The 18,953-nt window shown below is 37.5% G+C and overlaps 1 protein-coding gene across 7 annotated transcripts in view; it reads left to right on the forward strand.

Annotated features, from left to right (window-relative positions):
- mbnl3 (muscleblind-like splicing regulator 3) overlaps positions 1-18,953 on the forward strand; it is a 64,285-nt gene that overhangs the window by 10,497 nt on the left and 34,835 nt on the right. For all 7 annotated transcript variants that reach the window (XM_052149384.1, XM_052149383.1, XM_052149386.1 and 4 more), the window contains exon 2: positions 10,502-11,557. In XM_052149384.1, the coding sequence (XP_052005344.1) occupies positions 11,384-11,557 (174 nt within the window). In that variant the 5' untranslated portion in view covers positions 10,502-11,383. The remainder of the gene's footprint in view (positions 1-10,501; positions 11,558-18,953) is intronic.

An 18,953-nucleotide genomic window follows, 5' to 3' on the forward strand; every position in this document is an offset into this window, starting at 1 on the left:
AAGTGGAGCTGGTGCTGCTGTTCCGCTTAAGCAAAACTTGCATGTCCGAGCGTCTTTAAAGGAAACCCCTCAATGAGTTTGCATTGTATTGTCAGCAGCCATATCACCCTGCAGCTCTCATCTGGTTGCCCACTAAAGCTAAAGAGGGTTGAGCCTGGCCAGTACCTGGATGGGAGAGCTCCTGGGGAAAATAATGTTTGTTGCTGGAAGAGGTATTAGAGAGGCCAGCAGAGGGTGCTCACCCTGCAGTCTGAGGTCCTAATGCACCAGTATATTGATGGGGACACTATACTGTAAAACAATTTGGCTGAGATGTTAAACCGAGGTCCTGACTCTCTGCGGTCATTAAAAAAATCCTAGGGCACTTGTCATAAAGAGTAGGGGTGTAACCCTGGTGTCCAAGCCAAAATGACCCCCATTGGCCCTTCTTGATCATGGCCTCATAATAATCCCCATCCATTAATTGGCTTCATCACTCTACTCTCCACCAATAGCTGATGTGTGGTGGGCATTCTGGCGCACCATGGCTGCCTTCACATCATCCAGGTGGATGCTGCACATCGGTGGTGGTTGAGGAGATTCCCCCTATACTATGTAAAGCACTTTGAGTGCCTAGAAAAGCACTATATAAATATAAGGAATTATTATTAATTATAATTGTCTTTAATGCCCTTATTAAAGTTAAAATAATAAGGAAGCAGGTCATGAAAATAAGTACAAACTCTGGAACTGGCATTTCTCTGTGCGGTCAGCACCGCTTCTATGAGTTGCATGAAGTGACCCGATCTAAGGGGGGAAAATTGAAACTGCTACAGGCTGATGCTCACTTTGATGCTTGTTCCTCGAGCACGCTTGATGCAGCTAGATGAAAACGTGATGGCTTGTGACATATTGAATCATAATATATCTGCCATGGTGTGTATCTTATCGTAAAGAAAATCGACAGTATGTAGATTTATTAATAAGACAGAGCTTGTTTTTTGGGAGTTAAAGATGGATTGAAGTGAACAAAAAGGTGAGAGAGATAGTCTTTGTCCCATTGCAACAAAATACGTTTTTGATTTGTTTTTGTTTTAGCTTGTTTTGCAATATAAATATCTAAAACTCCTTTTAAAACAACATACTTTTACCTAAGAAGCAACATATAACATAACAACATATAAGATATTTCAGAGAATATATGTTGAATATAAGTCTATTTTTACTTTTCTGCACTGACAGAAGTATAAACAAGTTAAATAACACACTTGTATATAAAATACACTTAAACATTCTCTGAACGCAATTCTTAATATATTATATGTTGCTTCTCAAGAAAATGCAAGAATTTTTGGATATTTTAAATGGAAAACAAGACAAAACACTTGATAACAATATAATTGTTTGCAGTGAATTCTTTACTGAATTAAACTTTAATTCAGTGAATGCCATTTAGAAGTATTTTTAGAATATGATTTTATCCTCTTTACTGATAATAAGCACATTTAATACAACATTTTATGTGGAGGCACAAGCTGAGTAGTCGATTAATCATCGCAATAATTGCCAGAATGGTCGAATAATCGTTAGATTAGTTGATTATCAAAATAATCATTTGTTGCAGCCCTAGTTAAGAGACTCAAGTGCTTGTTGTAATGTGTCATCTAGCTAAGCCTATGATTTTAGAGTCTGTTTGTGCTCTCTATAGCTCTGTACATGTCAATGTGCTTGCTGTGAGCGAGCTCTGGCAGCTGCATGTTTTTATGAATGGAGGCAATGGGGCTGTAATAGGCTGAAAGGATTATATAGACTTAACCTAATTATTTTTCTCTGTGGCTGGGGGCTTTTCTCCTCAACTCGCACTGCTGTAATGTCTCATGAGCTCTTTCTTCATTTACTCCAGCTTCAAAACCTCTCTCTCCACATTCTAAGGCCCTGCATGCATCCACTCTAGTCGGTCAGCACTGTACATTTCTGTGTTTTTTTTCTTCCCATAATTAATGGTACAGCTCTGCATGCCTGGGGGTTGGGGGGGGGTTCAAGTATTTTTGCATGACTTCCTTTAATTAGGGGAAGTGTGCATATGGCTTAATATCGGTTACATTCAGGCCGTACTTCTGCATCAGGCTCTCTGCACTGAACAGCCTTGTCCTTTAAATGTCATTCAAACTGTTTGTTCCCTATAATGGCCAGTACAGTGTGTCTATTCATGAGATTTGATCATCTAGAGAAGTCTGCAGCCTTCTTATTCTGATTGAAGAGCTTCTGAGAATGAATGGTTAAACAGGCCTGAAGTCAATTTCTAGATACAGTAGGGTTTGAAAAGTCTGAGACCATGTTTTTTATTTAGATGTAGAAATACACTAAAGTTTAAAGGAATAATAATTCTGTCATCATTTATTCACCCTAATACCATCCCAGATGTGTATGACATTTTTTAAAGATTTTAAGAAGAATATGACAGCTCTAGTCTGTAGCATACAATGTTAGCAACAGATAAATATTTAAGTACTATATGTACTAATTTTACAATAAATCTCTACTTTCACATTCTAAAAGTGAAAGTGGCTATTTATTTTTAAAAGTTATTTAAATATTAATCTGTTTCTCACACAAAGTAGTCGCATTGCTTAAGAAGACCTCTTGCATCATACTTTTATGCCTTTGTGATTTTTGGAGCTTGAAAGGTCTGGTCACCATTCACTTGCATTGAAAGTACATACAGAGATAAAATATTCTTCTAAAAATCTTTGTGTTCAGCAGAAGAAAGAATGTCATACACACCTGGGATGGCATGAGGGTGAGAAAACAATGAGAAGTTTCATTTTTGGATGAACTATTCCTTTAAAACTTTTGAAAAACGTATGACGTTGAATTAAGATATGTTCTAGATTCTGCACAAGTTTTGTGTTGCTAATCAGATGCTCAAATGCAAAGTAAATAAAATTAATCGCACACCTAGAAAATTTCCATAAACTTGGGATATATCCTCCTTTGTACAAAAGTTCAGATTTCTTTGCTACCGTTAAAGCACAAGGTTCATGGATAACATCGATTATCAGGTTTTGCTGGCTTGAGAACATGCTGTCATGGACATATTAAATAGCAATTGTGAAATTCATGGAGATTTATGGAAACTTCTCTCAAATCACTTAAAATTGTTATTGTAAATTTGCATTACAAATTATACTATCAAAGTGGCATAATGCATAATAGAAGCATTTTCACTAGTGACATTTGGACTTGGACCCCACTGTAAAAACGTTTTTATCCTGATATTGTTTTAGCAGGATAAATACTGTAGCACAAAGAAGACTGCACATTTATGTTGTATGTTTAAAATAAAATAAAAAAACACATGCCAACTTAAAACCTTCAAGACCAAAAAAACAGCCACTGTGGCCTTTTGTAAACAGTGGAAAATTTCACTATAATCTACTGTACCCTTAGCCACATGAAATACTGCAGTACAAGCTGCAGCAGACATAATGCATGTGTGTAGCATGTGTTGTGCTGTGTGAAGCTGCAATCTGTGTGTGTGTTGGACATGCTGGGCTTGCCTGCATGCGTCAGATTTGTGGTATGAAGGTTATGTTGTGGTGCTCCAGTGCTGCTAAGCACTGCAGTGCGTTGGAGAGAACAGCAGGCTCCTCTCTTTCCTGCCCTGACCTCTGCCAACTGACCCTCACACTCCCACTCATGTCTCTCTGCGGATGAGCTCGGCAGAGGCTGGCAAACAAATTAAATCATGCGTTGGTTCCGCGTATCATTCCAATGGAGTTACTTCACTTGTTTTTTAGGATTATTTGAGAACTCTTTATTGGACAGTTCCACATACTGTCTGAGTGGCAAACTCTTTAACTCTGTGACAACTCTGTGCAATCGATTTGAACGGTGCAAATGTGGGGTACTGCACTGCGTTTGCCTGTTGTTGCATCTCCAGCATTTCAAGGTCAGCTTTGGTTATGATTCTGACCATGGAAGTGCTGTATTGTTTTTTTCTCTTGTTTACACATGAGTCATGTCCTAAAGATGGTGAATTTCCATGGAAATAAAATGTACGAAAGGCCCCGTGGCCTTTGGTTTATTTACATAAGCAAAATTTTGCACTCCAGTGGGACTTGAAAGAAAGCATGTCTGCAGAATGTTGCTTAATCAATGTTTTTGTTGGTCATTAAAATATTTTATTTTAGTGAGCAGTTTTTCTTAAATTGGAGTCTGTTAATTTACCTCAATTTGAGTAGTGTTCCTTCTATTACATTCTACTTTTTTATTATTCTGTAGATTCATTACATGAGTGAGATGCTTATTTAAAAAAAAAAAGAGAAAAAAGAAAACTAAACAGTGTTTACTGTAATGATCACTGTATTACATCAATAGCAGCTGTTGCCATATTGATTTATATAATCAATAATTCAGAGATCTAAGATTAGCACCTTCAGCAGGCTTGTCTCAAATAGATTGACTTGACAGTTTTCTGCTTTAATACACATGTGATGTACAATTTACAGAGAATTACACAGAGCATTGTATTTAGCAGGAGTACCGTGCTGTCTGTATCACAAGAACCGACGATTATGTGTTATTCTGTTGACTTCTCAGGTGAAGAATCTGCTATATACTAGTCATTCTCCCTGATTCTTGTGCAAACACATACACTTAATATCTGAAGGACATTGCTTCAAGGACAGTGTGTGTGTGTGTGTGTATGTGTGTACAGCTTTGTGACCTTGTAGAGACAATGTGTACTCGCCACCTACACACTTCTGATATGTACTGCCTCCTTTGTAGAACTCCGTCAGCAACATACACACATACAGTATGCTGTGCTTTATATCCTCTGCCCTGCCACTTTACTGCCGTAGAACATCAAAGTAAACCGACTGTACATAGCCACCACCTTTACTAGCCTGTGTAACAATTATAATTAGTATTGAACACAAGGTTCTTTGTCTTGTCTGTGCAATAAAGATATTCGTATACGGCCTGAAGTGCATGAGGTTTTGTTTTCAGTACCACTATTTTTACTATTCATTTGATCTAATAATTTTTTTTTTATTTTATTTGTGGCCTTTATCCATGTCTGTTAGCACTGAGGTCATCAACATGCTAGTGTACTCCTTAAAGTTGACAAAATGATCATAGATATACACGTTTAAAATGTGCAGTCTTCCAGGAAAATGGACCAAAAATATTGATTACAAATCTTGCAGGCTTTGTCATCCAATAAAATGCTTTCTAGAAAGAGAATGCCTCTAGCACAGGGCTGTACAGTATTACTCTCATTTGCAATTAAAATTTTTAATATGCAACATATTTTCACATATGGGACTAATAAGTGACATATCTGCTTACGATAAGCGTTGTGACAAAGAACATGTACAATGAGTCTGAAGTCTGCATTGCTATTACCAAATATCATGTGCACAAACTTTAGCGGGATGCTGTAATGTTCCTTTTAATATGGACATAAAAAGAGATCGGCAGAAACTGATTTAATCAATAAAAGTACTGTACAAAAGTTTTAGGCATTTAAGATGTTTCACAAAAACATTTGTCTTAAGATGGTTATTTATATATTCAGCTTTAGTGTGTCAATAGGAAATATAAATGTTAAATTCCCAAACATTCATTTTGCAAATATAATAGTACAGAAAAGAAGAACATTGAACCCTGCAACAGATGGCATGACCACAACAGAGCCCCTCACTAAACATAGAGTTAGTCTGGGATTACATGAAGAGACAGAAGCAAGAAGCAATTGAGACAGCCTAAATAGTTAGAAGAACTGTGGTGAATTCTCTAACAAGCTTGGTACATCCTATCTGCCAACAACCAAGAAAAACTCTGTCCAGGTGTATCTTGGAGAATTGGGGCTGTTTTAAAGGCAAAGGTGGCCACACCACATATTGATTTAGCTTTTTTTTATGTTTACTGAACTTTGTATAATGTTAATTGATAAATGAAAACTATTTATGCCTTTATTTTTGAAGACATTTCACAAGTGCCAAAAACGTTTTCACAGTACGGTATATTTTTAGTTTGCCCTCTGTTTATTTCTATTGGTCCTCAGAAAAACTGGATTCAGCATGTTTCTGAGATTCAAAGAAACACCATAGTGTGAAGCGTTTATCTAATAGCTATTCAGATTAGTGGTGGTTGGATATGTTTTTTTTCTTTTCTTAAACTATTCAAATTAATGTTAATAAAATTATAATAAATCTAATTAGTATCGTTTTTAAATACATAGTAGAAAATAAGGAAATACATATTCTGTATCATATAATTCAAAATAGGATAATGTCAAAAACAGTTGTAGTAGTTGAAGTAAATTGTTGTAATTGTTGTAATAACAAAAAAGGATGCATAACAGAATGAATAAAAAAAAATGTCATAGTTAAATTACAGCCACACTCATTTGTGCTAATACATTTTTTAGTTCACTAGAATCATGAGCCAACACCAAAAATGTAAGCTTATAGCCTGCTAGCATAAGTTGTTTTTAACACTGCCCCTGTCTGCCACTGGTCTAAAAAATAGTCCCGCCCCAAGCCATTGGTTGAGCTGTGTTGAGCTGGATGGATTACTCAAACAAACTGAGCAATGTTTTGATAGCACCATTTGTTTACACAGGGTTTTGGAGAAATCAACCTTAAATTGACTTAAGGTTTGCGCTGCATAGTAAGCTGGGATAGAAGAATTCATTTTAATATAAAAAAAAATGTACACTTCAGCTTTAAGCATGTTTGGTTTTTCTTTCTTTTTTAACTTTTCATTCAGTTAGCAGTCAACTAGTTCTTTTTTGTTTTTTGACTGTACTCTAAAGACAGCTTGTAATAACTAGGCTTGGCCTACACAGAAAGTCAGATTGAACTGTGTCAGTCTACTTCGAATTAATAATTTACTTAATCACATTGTGAAATCAGTTCGAGACATCTATTTATAACTGGTCCCATTGTCTCAGGGGTGTCTGTGATCGTTAGCTCCACAAGCTGTGAAGATAAAATCACCCGATTTGGGAAATAACTCTGATTGTCATTGTGAGGGGGATTAGTGATTGTTGGGAGGGCCATGCTTGTACTACATATTAGGGTAAAAGCAGGGTCTGTGGAGGGAATTAAACACAGTGGCTTACGTCAGGCCCGCACGTTCTCTTCACGCATCGCCTCCCCGTTCACCTGCTTACATATAATTGAGATAATTGGCATTTTGGAGAAGGTGGAGAGTGTGTGCAGGTGTGGTTTAGGTAGCATGCTGCTCTGAGACAGAGATGTGCTAACTTTGGTGCTGACCAACAGCTCAATGCAGGTATCCTGAGGGGAAGTCTTCATCGATCTTACTGTAGGGCAGATATTGGGGGAGGGTGCGTACCTAGGCCTGTAAAACCTACTTACTCCTTTTACGTTGTATTGCATTGCAATTTGTGCCTTTGTTCTTGTATCTGTAGGTGGGTGTTATTAATTCAATTTCCATCCTCTCTTGCGCTCTCTCTCTCTCTCTCTCTCTCTCTCTCTCTCATCCCCTCACCACAGTACTCTCTTTCTGGACTGTCTGCCTGCATGCTGGCCCCCTCCGCCTCCTCCGTCTGTGTCTGTCGCTGTGAGACACAGGCACAGATAATATCTGCCTTAACATCTCCTCTAATCCTCTCTGTGTCTGCTCACTCACCTCTGCTTAATCTCATTCATTCGTTTACCCATATACCTGTCCATCTAGGGATGGAATTCAAAAGGAATTTAATGGTTCTGGTTCCAATTCTAGTTTCACTTCTGATTCCTTATTGATTCTTAAGTACTTTTGAGGAAGAAGTATTATTTGGAAATAAGAAATACAGTTTTTATTGCATTCACTGCCAGTCTTTTGCCAAAGGAAGAGGTGAGATTTCAGATTTAACAAATAAGAAATCTATTCAATACAGTTCCTTCAAAAGGTGAGTTTATATAGGCTTTTTAATGCCATCTCAAAAAACTATATACTAAATAAAACATTTCTAAACAAAAAATTAAATGGTAACATTTTATTCTGACTTTAATGTTTATAAAGTTCAGCTTGTATTATAATACATCTCATTAGCTGTATCTTTAAAGGATAGTTCACACAAAAATGAAAATATTTATTTTCTCACCCTCATGTAGTTCCAAACCTTTGTGACTTTTTTTTCTTCTTTTATGAAACACAAAAGGAGAATATTAGGGACTGACAGCCTCAGTCACAATTAATTTTTTTGGCAAAAAGAACACATCAACATTTCTCAATTTCTCCTCGTGTTCCACAGAAGAAAGAGTTTATCTTGGGTAAATAGTTGACTTCGGTGGAGATTGAAGCTGGTTTATTACAAAAAGCCATTCATTAATATAATGTAACGTAATTACAATGTTTACATTGGATACATATAATGAAATGAAAATAGTACAATTACTTTTCAAAATATCATTACATTATTTTTATCAAATGAAGTGCTTCTATACTGATCCTCACAGCACAATCCTAAACCCATATTTTTTATTTTTTAAATAATTTTATAAAAATGTTTTGTCTAATACAGTGCTGCACAGTGGATCATCACAGTATTAATACAAGCATAAATGAAACTCTTGCTTATAATGTAATTATTATTATTGATATATCATAATTATTATAGTTATTATTACTACTACTTTTACATTCGCATTTTTTTAATTTCATGTGTCTGGTTAAATGGAGCTTTTATTTTGGTGAAAAAATGGACTTTACAAATACAGTATATATATATATAGTGTGCATGTGCTACACGTATCACAGTGAATAAAGTGCTCTGATCTTTGTCATTGATACACACATAGAGCACACGTGATGTTAATGATGCGGTTAGTGTATAAGCAGCAGCTTCTCACATTCACTTACTGTTGAAGCACACAGCTCTTGCAAAATGTTTATTTGTTTAATCATATCTCAGCCTTTCATGGTTTAGCACACTAGGACATATCGCAATATTCATTTTATTAATTGTTCATTTACCAATTGTCATGAACAACATTTAATCCCAAAAATGTCAAATTCTGTGACCATGCAATTTTATAGTAAATTCCGTTTTTATGACTGGATTCGTGATTCCATCCGTGTTTTACGCATCTGCGGAAATCATAGGGCCCTACACGTAGCTATAAATCACTAAATGCTAGATTAGTTTGATTACATTTGATATGACAGCCTGAAATTTCAAAAATGTTCAATGCAGATAAAACTCTGGAAAGTAAGTCATATAAGTTTTAAACAACATGAGCGTGAGTAAACGCAAACAGAAATTAGATTTTTGGGTAAATTATCCCTTTATCTACACATTGTCATATGAAATTTTTTTTTACTAACATGAATAAAATGCTCATTCATCCGTTAACAGAACTGAAAGTCTACAGATTCTCGGTTCCTAACCCTTCCTCCATCCCACATCACTTCAAGTATGCTTGGTCATCACGCTATTGATTATGCCTCTCTCTCAGGGGACTGCATATCAGCTGTCAGACCCAACCAAGAAACACACTCCCATCCCCTGTTGATCCGCCCCCTATATTCTCCTTCCCATATCGCTACAACTGCCATAGTCATGTCTGTGGAATGAATCGGATAAAAAATCCATTCTTCAGCATTCCTTCCCCACAATCCCTTCATCCTCCCACCTGTGTGTCTATGCTCGCGTGACTCAGAGCGCAGCTATTGCTTATGTTTGCCCAATGCACAGAAATCACTCCCGCTAACACTCCAGGAAAGAGACACGCATGCTTCACTCTCCTTAGAATTCAGCCAAGGAGCAATGCAATGACAAAGAGGGTGGGCAGTCTCATTGGCAAAAAAAATACAAACGAATGTCAATATATGAGGCTCCTCCTTATTGGCCGATCCACCCTGCCTGGTTGCAAATCAGTTTCTGATTGGCTGTTGCAGTGTTCTGTGCTCAGCAGCTGCAGCTATGGGGATTTGCCCATCCTCTGGTCTGCTCTGCTACTTCCTCTTTTCTCTCACAAAAGCGTATTCAGAATCTTATCACTGACAGTGTTGATCGTTGCATAGTTTACTGCCTATGCAACAAACACTGTTTTGTTTAAAGCTAACTTTTGTTGCATTAGTCGTAAAGTGACGTTGCTCTCAACCATGTGCTCTTTTTCTCTCTCTTCCTGTCTCCTCCCCTCCCTCACTCTATCTCTTAATCAAGACACAGCCTGCCCTTTTCCTTTGCATTGCTTCCAGCCTCCTGTCTACACTCCTCTACCTCTCTTTGACTCTCTCACTTTCACTGTCTGCCATGCACTCTCATCCTATCTCTGTTTGTCTCTCACCTCTGTATCCCCCAGTTAGAGGTTTGCAACATAAACAGCTGAGGCATTTTATTTTTGATTTTGCACATTTTTACCAGTAGTTTCATTTCATCCTTTAAATTTTATGAAATATTGCTATGCCTAATATTTTGGGGAATTCTACCAGACTTCTAATCAGGACGAGCAGTCTTAACTGAATTTGTCGCCTTTGTGTCTTTTTGGAAAAACAGATTTACCTGCTGTGAACGGCATCTCAGTGCAGTGCAATGAAAGGAAGGATGCCAGGAAAGGAGGGATGAGAAAACGATTCAAGTAAAAGAAGATTTGCATCACCACAAAGTGCCTCTTCTGGATGCTGCAGCAGCCTGTCTCTGCTTCGGATCGCTCTCTTCTCCGCTGACTTGAGAACGTGTATGTGCTTGGCCTTGGCTCGGGCTATATTTCACCCTGACAGTCAATCGGCCCATTCGCCTGTTCCTCGATTCCAGCCTCGCCTGCTTGCCATTTCACCTTTTAATACAAGGACACCAGTCCATTAGTTTCCTCTTTATATTCACCTCTCTAAGTGTCTGCAGTCTCTCCATCCTTTACGGTCCAGACATGCTAGTATCTTTAGAGACTGCTCTGGCTTTGGCAACAGGGCAGGGGGTTTGGGAAGCCTAAAATTAGAGAAAGTCTGTTTTATATCAATGCAAGAGGGTTATTTTAAACCTAGAGCTCAGGCGGGTGAGTCTAGACAGTGGGACGACCACTGCAGACAAATAAAAAGTGCCGCTCTGCTCTAGATTTAATGCCTTGCATTCCTAGACAGCAGCCTGAAGATGCACCGCAGAATGTCACAGTGACCTACCCCACCTCGAAACTCTTATTCTTAGCACGTATAACTGACTTTTATCTGACTTCATCATACTTTTGTGATGGTATGCAGCTCTTTTGAGCCCATTGGCTGATCAGCAGACTATGTCCCCTTCCTGTCCTTGAAAGAGCTAGCTTATTTCTGGACAGTTAGTCTTAGGATCCCCCTCCTTGCTGCTGTGCTAATTTTTTGCAGCTTTTGTGCTTTCTCACGCCTGGCTGCCCCACCCCAGCCCTCCGCACACCGAGGGACCGCCATGGCTGTCAATGTGACCATGGGCCGCGACACCAAGTGGCTGACACTGGAGGTGTGCAGAGAGTTCCAGCGTGGAACCTGCTCTCGTTCGGACACAGAGTGCAAGTTCGCTCACCCCTCTCGCACCTGCCACGTGGAGAACGGCCGCGTCATCGCCTGTTTCGACTCACTCAAGGTAACCCAGATGATTTGCAAGCACATGTGCACACAGACACTACACCAGTAAATATCTTTGTTAATATTGCACTAAGTGTGATAAATTATCCATTAGTGATTTATGTGATGTTTAAGTACAGAATCTGATAAATACACACATGCACTTGGGTCTTTTCCTCATGGCTAACACCTCCAGGCTCTTTTGCTGTATAGTCCAATGTCTCCTGCTGACATCCTGAAATCAGCTTTTGTGTGTGTGTTTGTGTCAGCTAAAACACTGCAGCCTCCCGTCACAGCTTTGTCGATTACATAAAAGTACTCTGGAAGTACCATAGTATTGGGATGGTATTAGATGTAATATCGTGATACTTTTCCATGGCAATGTATGATCATCACTATATATACTCAAGTATTTACATGGTACTTTTAGATATTTAAGAATATCATGGTACAACAATGCTACTATGATTGGGAATCAGCATGGGCTGGGAAATGTAATGCTTGATTTCTCAGATTAATAGTTAATTGTATAGTTGCGGTAAAAATAAAAAATTGGTGCAATTAATGCTGACCCCCCCCCCCCCCCCACCCCCACACACACACACACTATTTGTTGCTAAAATTGCCATTTATTAATTTCCAGGGTCAACTCGACTGCACATCCCAGCACAGAAACTGATTGTGTGGAGCAGTGCATGCTTCCTTATTATGCCCAACGCATATCCTAGGCATAATAAACAAAAGAACAGATTTACTCTATGGAGAATCAAGAATTATCAAGCAAGTGGTGAGCCACGTGTGGGAAAGATACGGCCAAGCTGCTCTCTCTTTGCATCTCTCAAAAACTGTCATCTAAACCCAGTTTAAAAAATGAAACCACAGGAGAGAGATCCAGTGTGTGTGTGTGCGCGATAGAGACTGAGATTTCAGATATTTTAAGGGGTCTGAGTACTTTATGAATGCACTGTATTTAAATAATCAAAATAAATGCTGAATAACTAATTTTCTGCAAGTTATTTGAGAGAATGTTTAAAGTAAATATAATTCTGATTATATTTGATTTGATCTTTTAATGAGCCATGATTAATCGCAATTACTCACAGAAAACTTACGATTTAAATAGTTTTTTTGTTTTGTTTTTATTATTGTTTCACAGCCCTTTAATATATCAATATACACTCACTGAACACTTTATTATGAACACTATGGTCCTAATAAAGTGCTGTATGAGGTCTTCTGCAGTTGTAGCCCATCCACCTCAATGTTCGACGTGTTGTGCGTTCTGAGATGCTATTCTGCTCACTACAATTGTACAGAGTGGTTATCTGAGTTAACATAGCCTTTCTGTCAGCTCGAACCAGTCTGGATATTAACTAAAGCTCCTGAACTGTATCTGTATGATTTTATGCATTTCATTGCTGCCACACGATTGACTGATTAGATAATCACATGAATAAGTATGTGTACAGGTGTTCTTAATAATGTGTTTAGTAAATGTATATACAGTAGGTCATGATATAATATTGTGATTATTTGCATTTAGTGTATTGTTATTAAACATTGAGATATTTTGCAATCTTTTACTCACATATTTTACGCAATTATATTCTTGCTTATATATTATACTATAGCTTGTTTGGATATGGGTCAAATAGAAATACTCTTAAGGTATTTGGCTAAATACCTCAGTATATATTGCCTTTTCACACACTTGCTCTAAGATTAACTCTTTCCAAAAATATGAATGTTAAAAATTTAGCTAAAATATTAATTCCGGCAATGAAAATATCGATCAAGTGTTGTGAGGTAAAATATTGCAATATTGAAATATCAATATTTTCCCCCACCCCATGCCATGGTATATTGTATTTCCTATTCTTTATTTAAAGTCTGTCCAATGTCAGCAACTGGTAAGTCAAAGAGCAAACTAACCCTGGCCTGCTCTGATTTTGAATGTTTACCATATTCATATTTTTTTTGTACTTGAAAGAATACCATGGTATTATAAAGGTACATGTTAAAAATTAGCATAAATTGTCGTACCATGTTTAAAAAGTAATACTATAGTACATTTTTGTACTTTAATAGTGGGTCTATTATGCTTTTATTTTTAAGTGTGTGATCAGTGTTTTAGAGGCACAGTATTTATAGATTAGATGCTCAAATGTTTTGTGTTATACCTTTTATTTTATTTTTTCAATCTTTATTTCAGGAAACTGCTAGTCTAAACCTGTTGATCAATAATACATTAGGCACTGAGAATTGTGCCATGAGCGCAACAAACGTGTTTGTATGTGTCTTTGTATGAGTTTATGTGCAGCGAAAGACACAAAAATGGCATCTCTGTCTGAGTGCAGCAGCTGTCTCCTCTTTTATTGAGCTAGAATATATTTTTTGGACACTTGTTTTGGCTCTGTGCAGCATGGAGCTCAGGAGGAGCAGCGAGAAAGTTTACATGAGCCCTGTCAATAGTACCAGTGACCAGCCGACTGCATGCAGTAATCTCTCTGAGCAGTGGTACAGTTTTAAGCAATGGCCTGTGTAGATTAGTCACTCATCAAATTGTTTGATTGTTTTATCAGCACAGAAAAGCAGCCAGCCATTATTTTCTAAAAACTCAGGGTCAGATTGCTGTTTTGACTGAGAGAGGGAGAGAAGAGCTTGATAAAATAAATGAGGGAGAGAGATGAAGGAATTTCATTTTAAGAGTTTAATCCTTCTTGATGTTTTTATTGATGTTTGCTAAGGCACGCATTTCTATAACTATTGCCCATATTTAGGGTTAGGGATTTAAACAAACCTCTAACCCCAAGTTTTCAACTTCGGCACGTAACTTGTACATACATCTTGTGTTACAGATATAAGTAATACCTCAAATCATCCAGATTTTTGAGGAGAGGTGTCTTTTACTTTTGCAAGTATTCAGACTTTGGATTTGTGCATGACAGGCTATAAAACAGATTTTAAATATCCCATTTAAATTGAAGGATGCATATTTATAGACTTGAGGTGGGCTCTTATAGTAAGCAACAACCTAAAATACTATAGCAAGTGCATAATAATGTTCAAAGTATTGCCCTGGCAAGCACCTACAGCACTGTGGTGGTGAGTTTTGCACAGAAAATTTACAAATCTTGTTGGATTTAATTGTGTAAAATGTTTTCAGTGCAGTCTGATGCCAACATTATCATTGATTTATTCTTTTTATCAATAAATATTAGACATGTTAAAAATGGCTCCAACATTTATTTCCAGAGCCACTATCATCCCCCTATTCCTGTCTCTACTCTCCATCCCTCTGCCTCTCTGCTAATTTATCGACATCCCCTAATGGCTGTTACAGTGTCCTTCCTTCTACCAGCCCCTGATGCACAAGCTTTTGCTTTGTATTCATTGACCATTAATCCTATATGGTTTGCTTGAAAACCTAGCAGAGATGGATGAATTTAGGCAGTCAGCTAGTCTATGTAAATGTGATTCAGGTATTGATGTAGCAATGGTGCATGCAAAGTCCTTTGTCTGCTAAACTAAACCAGTAAGTACTTCAATTGTCATTGGCTTCTATATCACATGAATTGAAATCTTATTTATTCTGCAATAAATGGAGACTGTGAAAGACTGTTCCGGGAATGTAAAAACATGCAATGGGTGCATATACTGAAAAACAGGATTTTCTTACTCTGTAAAATGTAAGAAATTACATTTTACACAAAGAAAATGAAGCCTATTTTTGGACCATTTATACATTGTGACATTATTTTTATGACAGTTATGCACATTTTACCCCCTAATTCTCATTACCGCAATGCAAAAAAAAGTATTTATGACGTATTTAGTCATTAAATATGGTCATTGCGACTAGAGGTCGACCATTAGTGGTTTTGCCAATAACAATAACTAAGGTGGTGGAAATGGCCGATAGTTTAACACAAAAACAACAAAAAGAAGTGTACTCTGACAGTCCAAAATTAGTAAACAGGACTCTTATTTTGAAATGTCGAACACTGGGCTCTGTTACGATGCTCTATATTTAATTATTTACCAAATTTTACTTTTATAGCCTATACATTCACCAGGGCTGTGTGTGTGTGTGTGTGTGTGTGTGTGTGTGTGTGTGTGTGTGTGTGTGTGTGTGTGTGTGTGTGTGTGTGTGTGTGTGTGTGTGTGTGTGTGTGCAGTATTTATGTATTTCATCCAATTGCTTAATGAGAAATACGTTTTTTATTTTTCAGAAGATATGCTGTTGGAGACATGATGTATGTGGTGTTTTTTTTTAGCTTCAATATAGAACACTTTATTATCTAATCAAAATATGCATTGAAGTGAAGATAAATATAAGAATTAAAATTGTCAATGAGTGCAGATTAGAGCTGTCAGAATTAACGCATGCATTTAAAGTTTAATGTGTTCATTTTCCTTAATCGTTATTAATGCATTTACTTTTAATACAGCATAAACTCTGGTGTGAATAGTGGAACCTTTATATTGTGTCATTACACTGACTCACACACCACAAACACAACAGCGCCAGAGCTCATCTCAAGAGCCTACAAGCTTAGCATAAAATAGGGTAATTCGGCAGTCCCATAGACATTCTATGGGCGGTACTGTCGTAACACACTAGTTGACTGTTACGCTTTCTCCTATGATAGAAACAATCTCTGACAGCGTTTTCCTAGCAGTAATAAAATGGAGAAAGAGCTCTTGGTGCTGTTATTTGATGTACAAAACAATCCCAGATGGGACTTGTGATAGAAATCAAGTATTTTTCAGACTAATGTAAGGTGCATTTTAATTACCACAGAAGAACACCAAATCTTAACTATCACCAAAACGCAGAATGAGACATGTTTTTCGGCATGTGCTTTTCATGGTGAGTTAAAAGTGATGCTGGCATTGACACCCTGACACGAATCATGACTGCAGCTTCATGATTGCTGTAACAAAGCTGATAACCACAGTCTACCTATGGGGACTAGTTCTTTCAATTAGTCAAACTCCCACTTAGACTTTGGGAATCGTTTGATGTTACTTGAATTGGTGCTATTTTAGTGCATTTCGTTCTTTTATATTGTGGAAGGCTTTGTTTGGAAAATGTTAATAAAGCATTATATTGTGAAATAATGCTTTGTTTTCTTTCCTAAGATGGAAATAAATTTACTTTTGACAAGAATAGAAGTTATATATATAGTCAAACTTTTGCATTTTCAAAATCTGCAATTATTCGTGATTAACTAAAAGAAATTATGCGATTAAAAAGTTTAATAGACTGACGGCACTAATTTAGATACAGCAAATCCCTACGATCCCTATTTCACCTCTGCTGAGGAAACAGGTTGCTGTTTTACTGTAGAACCAAGCCGTTCTGACTGCAAAATCCTCCATTAATGGCCATAGAGAAACACATAATAATAAAAAAGGAATAATAATAATAAAAAAAACTACGTAGATTTTTTCAGATAACCGATAGTTCCAAAAAGCAACTATTAGCACTGATTAATCGATGCAGAATAATAGGAATAATCATTTTGAAATAGTTTTTTTTTTTTACAGATAACCGATAGTTCCAAAAAGCAACTATCGGCATGATTAATCAGTAAAACCAATATGTCTATCTAACTCTAATTATGAGTAATACAATAAAAACAATTCCTGTTGAAAACATTGGTTAGTAAAGGTAAAATGTCTGGATGAATTACAGTAATGAGACTTGGGGGATAAAATGTGCTTGGGTGTTCTGAAAATGTCACAATGCAAGAAACATTAATGGTCCTTAAAGGACCATCAAAACAAAAGTAATTTACATTTAGATGTCCTAGGTGTTGTTCATACCTCATGCGTTTTTTGTGTTCCTTCACGTTTTTTCGTCAGTCTACGTTTTCAGTATTTTTTCTTGCAGCCAACCTTAACAAACATTATAAATTGACTTCAGGGACAAAACTAAAATGCTCCAAAAAAAAAAAAAATGGCATTTAGAAATATAATTTGGCAAAAGAAATAAAATCACAAATGTGAAAAGGTTTATTTTATCAAATTCAGATATATATCAGTGAATATCATTTTTTTTCATTGTCTCTTTCATTTTCATCTTCCCTCTCCCTTTCTTCCTCTCTGGCCAATCAGTATTGAGGAGACAGTATGAGGCAAAACTTGCTCACGGTTGCCGGGTGTGTTACCATGACTACGCAGAGGAGATCCCTGACCTAGTCCATCCTACATGACATGACTTACAGTTTTTCATCTCTCCTTCTTTTCTGTAGTGCCCTCAGTACATTTCCCTCATATCTCTCTGGTTATGGCCTGTGTTTTCTGTACCCCTGTGTGCTGTTTAAATTAGCGCTGTTTTCTTTGTGTCTTCCAGAATGTTAAAGATGGCTCTGAGGCTTGTTCTCGTGTGCTTTGGCAGGATCACCTGTCTGCTCCTCTGAGATGGCCTGCTCATTATACACACAGACACACACACACTGCCACAGCACACACCGCTGATGCAACTGCTTTCTATGGCAGTGTGGGAGAGAGACATACAAGTGTGAAGGCACACAATTAACAGTGTTGCACATAGCTGTAGCAATGTATCTCCCCTCATGTTTGTGTCTTGCCTGTGAAGGTTTTATGGAGATAAACAAGGGGTCAAGTTTTGGCTGATTAGCCTGGCTTGGTTTGCCCCTGCTGGTAGATTATGAGGGCAAAAAGCATATACCAGCTGAGCAACAGCCATTTAGATGAATGGGAGTGCCAGCTGTCTCCAAATATTATAGACCTCCTTAGTCGCATTAGATTGAAGCCGCATGTGTGGGAGTTGCATTGAATGTGCAGTATGACGGTGGAACATCTCCAATCCTCGTCACCACAGCGCACATTGATCACGCTGTCCCTGCACGCTGACACCAGACACCCACTTTCATCTCCATTAAGTGCACCTCATCACACTGGCCAGCAAAGAGACACCCCCACGCTCTCTTGCTTCGGATTTTGTTAGGACTTCATCACTGCTTAAAGCTGTAGTCTACTGAAGACGCAGACAAGTGTTTTAGTCACTGTAGTCATTTCTAATGAAAAAAGCATTGTAGCTACTAAATATTTTCTTGGTTATGTCTAAAGCTTACTTGAATTAGTTTTAGATCATTAGACATAACTTTACAGTGACTTAGAGAACTGTTTGAATCCAGCGTTCTTTCAAGGTGCCTTTTATATGCAAATCATGCCTATGAAGTCATTGACTAAGCAGTGAGGCAGCAAGGCAGCTTTCGGATGCAGCTGAAGTCTTTATGTGAAATGCTACCCTCATAATAACGGTGATGCATGTGTTTTGGGAGCTTAATGCAAATATCACATATACTGTATGTCGCCACATGGAGTCAGAGAGAAAGAAATTCTGTCTCGCAATTCTGGCTTACCTCTGTCATCTGATACAG

This window comes from Xyrauchen texanus, chromosome 19, assembly GCF_025860055.1.
Source record: "Xyrauchen texanus isolate HMW12.3.18 chromosome 19, RBS_HiC_50CHRs, whole genome shotgun sequence".
In the NCBI taxonomy this organism is placed as follows: domain Eukaryota; kingdom Metazoa; phylum Chordata; class Actinopteri; order Cypriniformes; family Catostomidae; genus Xyrauchen; species Xyrauchen texanus.